The 8,162-nt window shown below is 35.3% G+C and overlaps 1 protein-coding gene across 1 annotated transcript in view; it reads right to left on the bottom strand.

The window, feature by feature from the left end:
* LOC107678074 (epidermal growth factor receptor substrate 15-like 1) overlaps nt 1-8,162 on the bottom strand; it is a 20,238-nt gene that overhangs the window by 5,670 nt on the left and 6,406 nt on the right. The window contains exons 2-4 of the mRNA XM_016473189.1: nt 8,034-8,153; nt 7,738-7,935; nt 7,360-7,524 (exon numbers count right to left, since the gene is read on the bottom strand). Of these exons, the coding sequence (XP_016328675.1) occupies nt 7,360-7,524; nt 7,738-7,935; nt 8,034-8,153 (483 nt within the window). The remainder of the gene's footprint in view (nt 1-7,359; nt 7,525-7,737; nt 7,936-8,033; nt 8,154-8,162) is intronic.

Here is an 8,162-nt window from a genome sequence, read left to right as displayed (position 1 = left end):
TATATATATATATATATATGGGTGTTTCTGCTGTTGTATTTTGACATTCAGTTTTTCTAATCTTCAGTGTGTTTGTCCACAGGTTCTTGTCCATGTAATATCATAATTAATTTTGCTATTCATCTTTGAGTTGAAATTGGAAATTTGTCATATGAAATTGCATGATCATGTACTTAGTACTTTTGCAGAGTAATTTTTCCTTGTGTTTGGCTAGTGGTTTTTTGAGGTAGGACGTATATAGGTTAGTATTGTAAAAAAAAGCTAAAAAAAATTCACTAACATGCCCATTTTGGAATAGTTTAAAAAATGTTGCAAATATGACTTGCTGTTAATTGCAATTTTTTATGTAGTGTTGCTTCGAAAAATACTTGAGGGAAATTAAGGAGGTCTTGCAAAACATATGACATATGATCTTATTGAAACTGAGGTTACAGGTACAGGTGTTGCAATAACCTAAACACTGTCTGAAGATTTGGAAGCAGTGGAAACCGAGCTCAAATCTGGAAATGCCATCCAGATAGATCTCAGTAATCTAACAAGATCCTGATAAAAGAACAACTGCTATCAATCCAATTAGAAGAGTTAGAAGTGAAATTATGCTGACAACATTACCAGTGTCTGCTCTTACACTTCTGAGCACTTTAGCTTGAGACACAAAGAGAAATTCATCTGAAAGACCTGGAACTTGCGCAAAAGTCTGGACAGACGAAGCATCATTCTTTAATGTATTGTATTGTTTTGGGGTTGTAGTGTATTTTGTATAGTTATACTGAACTTGATATTTCCAGACAAATTGAATTCCTGCTGTAACATAATGGATACTCTCAGATAGCGGTTTAATAAATAAATAACAAAAATACATAAATCCAAAAACACTGGCAACACAAAGAAGTGAACTGAGTAACCAACAAGAGTCATCCATAGACAGGACAAGCTCTGACTAAGAACTAGGGATGCAACAATAAAGTTAGCCCATGGTTCAATACGTACCTTGGTTTTTTAACCACGGTTTTTGGTTCGGTTAGGTTCTGATGGCTTGGCACATCAGTGTTTTTTTGCAATTTGCGATTTAAAATGTGATTTTTAAAACAAATTAACAACAACAAAAAACTCCTATACACTTTTGGAGAAAAACGTGGATTATCATGTGTACTTCAAATTTCTTTTGAGAGAAGTATTTTTTCCCCTATTTTCCCCCAAAACAGGATGGATTGGCCATTATTGAGCACTATAAACACATCTGTTTCATTCATATATAAGGCTGGAGGCGCCCTCGCACACACTGTAAAAAAAAACAGAAAAAAAAACAAAAAACTCATAAAATATGGTAAATGACTGGCAGCTACGGCTGCCAAACAAAAGCCGTAAAGTAAAATATCTAACTTGAAATGAAGTGCAAAAACAATAATTTTACAGACATTTTCATTAAAGGTTTTACTGAAAAAAAAAAAATGTATTTTACAGATTTTTCCTTGTTTCAATTATGATATTTTACTTTAATTTTAGGGTTTTATTTGGAAGACAAAATACAAAGTCTGTACAAATGCCATATCAAATTTAAATTTTACATTTCAGTTTTTTTTAAGAAATACAGCACAATTACATTTAAAATACTGTACTGATGAAGAACATAGAACAGTTTCAACTCAAGAAACCTACCTGCAAAGCTACCTGAAAAACTATGCGCAAGTGCACCGAGGGCAAAATGTGCTTTAAATGCAAAGGATGCTCACAACAAATGCTGATTTAATTTAGTTAACAGAAGTTAATTGATAAAGAAAATGTATTTATGACATTATATTGACAGCATCCCCATTTTTACAGAATTTTTACACAAGTGCCTAAAACTTTTAACAGCACTGTAGCTTCGCAGGTAGGTTTCTTGAAGCATCTTGGAGACGTCGCCACAGTTCTTCTGGATTGAGTCTGTCTCAGTTTCTTCTGTTTGTTCATGTCACTCCAGACAGACTGACGATGATCAGATCAGATTTCTGTGTGGAGCACTGGCTGTTGTCAGACAAAAACCTCACTGGATTATTACAATTAATGGCAAAATGAATGTTTGGAAATGTAAACTGATATTACAGCAAAAGATAGAAATAACTGACTTAAAACCATTTTTTTAGCTGCATTTTGGGCACCACTGTAGCTCTGATTATATAATATATATGTAGACAAACATATGTATTTTAATTCTGAATTCTAGCTATATTAGTGTTTTATCTGGGATTAAAACAAACTAAAAATATGGAAGACAAATACTGTGAACATTCCATTAAAAATAAATTAATGTTAGTATGTCTTAATGTTAGACATGAATACTCACTTCCTCTGAAGATCATGTGGTAGAAGATTTTCTTTCCCACAACTTCTGGATCATGAGGGGGAAGCACACACACAAACAAATTAATATCAATTTGTTTAATAAAACACTATCTACTTACTGACAGAGACATACGGGCTTGCAAAAATGTACTCACCAGCTCCATACAAAATAACCTTCACAGTTGATCCAAAATCCTGGTTTACATACAGTATTCTTCTCCAAGGAATCCAAGGATCATGCCTTCAGGTCCTCTCTGTCAGATGAGTTTACGTGACAGCGTTCTCAGATTACTCATTTCAAAGTTCCTTCACTTTTTGAGTTTGATCTTAAAACTAGCTGACAGTATGGATGGGCGATATGACCATATTATTTCACAATATAGGATATTTTATTTCAAAATAACAGTATATCACAACACATATATTTTTGTTATTTTATTAAACATAAGATCAAAGTAGCAAATTACAAACAACAGGACTAATGCAATAGAACAACGGTAAGTTCAATACATTTTGTGATTTTCTCTTTAGTATTTTGTTGTTTGATTAAAATGATGACCGACTGCAGTTAACGTTAGGCTAAATGATACTGCTGTCACTTTAAGAACAAAATGCACAGATCCAGTATACTAACACATCACCGGGTTTCCACCTAAATGTTAATCTTGACTCCAAACAGCAAAAGATAGAAATAACTGACTTAAAACCATTTTTTTAGCTGCATTTTGGGCACCACTGTAGCTCTGATTATATAATATATATGTAGACAAACATATGTATTTTAATTCTGAATTCTAGCTATATTAGTGTTTTATCTGGGATTAAAACAAACTAAAAATATGGAAGACAAATACTGTGAACATTCCATTAAAAATAAATTAATGTTAGTATGTCTTAATGTTAGACATGAATACTCACTTCCTCTGAAGATCACGTGGTAGAAGATTTTCTTTCCCAGAACTTCTGGATCATGAGGGGGAAGCACACACACAAACAAATTAATATCAATTTGTTTAATAAAACACTATCTACTTACTGACAGAGACATGGGCTTGCAAAAATGTACTCACCAGCTTCATACAAAATCTTCACAGTTGATCCAAATTCCTGGTTTACATACAGTATTCTTCTCCAAGGAATCCAAGGATCATGCCTTCAGGTCCTCTCTGTCAGATGAGTTTACGTGACAGCGTTCTCAGATTACTCATTTCAAAGTTCCTTCACTTTTTGAGTTTGATCTTAAAACTAGCTGACAGTACGGGTGGGCGATATGACCATATTATTTCACAATATAGGACATTTTATTTCACAATAACAGTATATCCCAATACAGTTATTTTTGTTATTTTATTAAACATAAGATCAAAGTAGCAAATTACAAACAATAGGACTAATGCAATAAAACAAAGGTAAGTTAAATACATTTTGTGATTTTCTCTTTAGTATTTTGTTGTTTGATTAAAATGATGACCGACTGCAGTTAACGTTAGGCTAAATGATACTGCTGTCACTTTAAGAACAAAATGCACAGATCCAGTATACTAACACATCACCGGGTTTCCACCTAAATGTTAATCTTGACTCCAAACATTAGCAACTGTGTTTAAGTCAAGTGAATTCTGAAATGACTGTCTGTATTTGACCATTCAAGTGAGGCTATTCTTTGTGTCTATTGTTCTTCACTCATTTCATCACCATGCGTTTCCTGCTATTTATTCCTCATTCATGCACATTTCTTTATCAAAGTGTCAATAACTTTAAGTAGTACTGTGCTATGAGTTTATATATTGCGCTTCATATCATCGCCACGACATGGTCATATATCGCCCAGCCGCAGCTAACAGTATTAGCTCATACTAGCAAAACACAGTAACACAGTAGGACATTGAGATGTATAATCACGATAAGCATCTCACTTCAATGCACTGTAATGCACTTGATGTAACTATAGAACATTATATAAGGTAGGCTACTTAACGTTACTTACCTTTTGCAGTTTGCATGTCAGTTAGCTGCTGGTAGAAGTCTGTGTCCATATTCACGTTTATTTGTTCTCAATCTTCATCCCACAACCCAAACTCGCTCAAAATATGAATTAAACAGTCAAGACGTAAAATAATCCATGTAAAAGCCATTACTAGTGAACCGACCGAAGCAGACTGCAGAAGACGATCAGCAGCACACACTGCAACGGTGTATTTTCAAATTTAACCGGGAAAACGGCGCGCTCACTAGTCATTGGCCAGATTCCTGAGTGATGGTCAGATTAACCAATCACGCTCAAAGCAACACTGCAAGACAGCAAATAGCGTTGCAACTATGAAACAAATAAATAATAACTTGTTTTAAGTGAAAGATTACAAATGTGTCTATTTATTTTTATTTATAGGCTGTTATATTTAATTAATTGTTCAAATGGTGATTTCACATTATGCTAGGTACTCGCCAACAGTAGTTCTGCCAACTATACCTCCTTGGTTTTTACCACAGCCAGAGATAGATTTTAGCCTCCTTGAACTGATGAGAGATGAATATGGGGGAAATTATAAGATCTTTAATTCATACATCAGAGGAAATTATTACGGTTATTTACAGATTTATACCGATGGTTCTAAAGATCCTAAAACAGGTAGAGCAGCAGCAGCAGTAGTAATCCCTGAGTTTAATGTTGAGTGTGGAAAGAGAATTACCGATGATATATCTGTATATGCATGTGAAATGATGGCCATGATTATTGCTTTGCAATGGGTAGAGGAGGTCAGGCCAGAGAGAGTGGTAATTGCATCAGATTCATGTGCAGCATTAATGAGTTTAAAATTTTGCAACTCCAGGAGTAGAGAGGACTTATTGTATGAAATACTACAATCATTATTCAGAATTCATCAAATACATTTGTCTGTTAGGTTTGTGTGGGTCCCTGCACATGTTGGAATTGATGGGAATGAAAAGGCAGATAAAGCAGCAAAATGTGCTTTGAAGAGTGGAAATAAGCACATAAATATAAATATTAGCAAGTCAGAAGCTAAGGTGGTGATAAAGGGACAGATCAAAAAGATGTGGCAAAATCAATGGAACAAAGAAACCAAAGGGAGATATCTGTTTAAAAATATTCCATTAGTTGGAAAGATAGGAACTGGAGGACGAAATAGGAAAGAGGGGAAGGTTATAACAAGAATAAGGAATGGTCACACTGGTCTAAACAGTTCTCTATGCATGATTGGAAAGCATAATAATGGAAAGTGTGAATATTGTGGAGAGGAAGAAACAGTAGACCATGTTTTATTGCATTGCCAGAAGTATGATTCAGAGAGAGAAATTTTAAAGAATGCACTAAGAGAGAATGGAGAGCAAAATATTAGTAATATTCTTAAAAAATCTGCAGATGATAAGGGTTGGAGTCTACTTCTAGAGTATCTAGGATCAACAAGACTAATAAATAGAATTTGAGAAATATAAGTTTATTGATTTTTTGTTTAAAGGGGTTTTTTTTTTTGGGTGTTGTGTATAGTGATTTAGATCCTGAGTCCACACTCCAGATCAGTGGGTGGCGGTAATACACCCGAAAGCTGTTTGCCAACCGCCAATAAAAACAAAAGAAGAAGTATTAGCTCATGCTAACAACACACAGTAACACACACTGCTAGGACATCGCGATTAGCATCTCACTTCAACGCACGGTGTCTTCATGTAACTATAGAACATTATATACTTACCTTTTGCAGTTTGCATGTCAGTTAGCTGCTGGTAGAAGTCTGTGTCCATATTCACGTTTATTTGTTCTCAATCTTCATCCCACAACCCAAACTCGCTCAAAATATGAATTAAACAGTCAAGACGTAAAATAATCCATGTAAAAGCCATTACTAGTGAACCGACCGAAGCAGACTGCAGAAGACGATCAGCAGCACACACTGCAACGGTGTATTTTCAAATTTAACCGGGAAAACGGCGCGCTCACTAGTCATTGGCCAGATTCCTGAGTGATGGTCAGATTAACCAATCACGCTCAAAGCAACACTGCAAGACAGCAAATAGCGTTGCAACTATGAAACAAATAAATAATAACTTGTTTTAAGTGAAAGATTACAAATGTGTCTATTTATTTTTATTTATAGGCTGTTATATTTAATTAATTGTTCAAATGGTGATTTCACATTATGCTAGGGTTAGGTGCATCTGTGCTATTCACTGTTTACCACCCGTCATTTCCATCTGATTTTAGGGTAAAATTAGGTTTAGGGCCAGAGGGACTATGTTTTCAGACAGGATCAATAAGATATACTGCTTATTCAGGAACAGGTCTTACTTGGCAAAATCATGGCAGTCGTGTGTGTGTGTGTGTGTGTGTGTGTGTGTGTGTGTGCCTGGTATTTATCACACGATGGGGACCAAATGTCCCCACAAGGATAGGTCCCCATGAGGAAACAAGCTTATAAATCATAAAGAATTAAGTTTTTTGAAGATCTAAAAATGCATAAAGTTTCCTGTGAGGGGTAGGTTTAGGTGTAGGGCTGGTGTAGGGCAATAGCACATACAGTTTGTACAGTATAAAATCCATTACGCCTATGGAATGTCCCCACAATTCACAAAAACAAACGTGTGTATGATAAAAAAAATATATATACTTGTATTAATTTTATATTTTGTATTATTTTTAAACATGCTTGTAGTATTATTTTATATAATAAATAGTATATAATTTTTTATAACAATTACATAAATACTTATAAATATAAATATTTATTAAATAAATAACAATAATGCCAAAAACAATTATATAACAATATATAAAAGTGTGTGTTTTTGTTTTATGTTTAAAAAAAAGTAATAAAAATAAACATGTATTAATATATATGTTAATTACTTTTATTTTTTTTAAACAAATATAAATAATAATACATTTATATTACATTTAGTCATTTAGCAGATGCTTTTACTAAAACATCAACTAATTATATAAATATGATTTCTTTTATTGCCATTCTAAGTACTAAATTTGGAGAGGAGCTTAAAATACAATGTAAACTTTCTCACCATAGCTCCGAAACCGCCATTCTCCTTCTCTGGAAAGCCTTCGCTCATGTCGGCCAGGTTGGTCATGCTGCCGCCGTGGGTTCCGTTCAGGGTGCTGCTGTACTGCTCGATGCTCTTGCTGATCTCGTGTTGGCTGTCCTGGATCTGGGAGAGTTTACTCCGAGCCTGCAACATACACACATCAGTTTTTATTCCATTATATACTGAAACGCTTAGCACATTTTCTTTTTTCTGGCATTATTAGATCAAGCAGTTTCTGGTGGCTGCCTTCTAGTGTCATAAGCAACCCTATATGCATGAATGCATTTGAAATCTTGACATCTTTTAAGTGTTCGTCACCCCTAGTGGTTTGAATATAAAATGCTTTGAAGGCACAACCTGGTTGATCTCGTCCTGTGTGGCTCTGAGGGACTTTATGATGGTTTCTAGCTGAATCCTGCCAGCTTGTAGACTCTGCTCTAGCTGAGCTTCCTCCTGCTGCAGACGGTTCAGGTCAGCCTTGGCCCGGCCCAGCTCTTCCTCTTGGCTCTGCAGGTCCAACTCCTGCGAGTGGATCTGGGACTGTAGGGATGAGATCTGAACAGAAATAGATTGGATGTGTTTAATGTTTATTGTCACTGACAAAGTGTTGGCTGAGGATCTTGTAATCCTGTCTTCTCAAGGTTTTCACTCACCATTTGCGACTCTTCCTGGCACTTCTGCCGTACGTCATTAAGCATGTCTTCCAGCTTTGCCTTCTGCTGGTCCATTTCCTCCAGCCGTTCCTGAGCATCCTGCTTCTGCGCCTCAAGCTCCTGGAGGGT

This window comes from Sinocyclocheilus anshuiensis, unplaced genomic scaffold, assembly GCF_001515605.1.
Source record: "Sinocyclocheilus anshuiensis isolate Anshui unplaced genomic scaffold, SAMN03320099.WGS_v1.1 scaffold1358, whole genome shotgun sequence".
Lineage (NCBI taxonomy): Eukaryota > Metazoa > Chordata > Actinopteri > Cypriniformes > Cyprinidae > Sinocyclocheilus > Sinocyclocheilus anshuiensis.
Note: the sequence above shows the minus strand (reverse complement) of the source record. Positions and strands in the feature narration are given on the sequence as shown.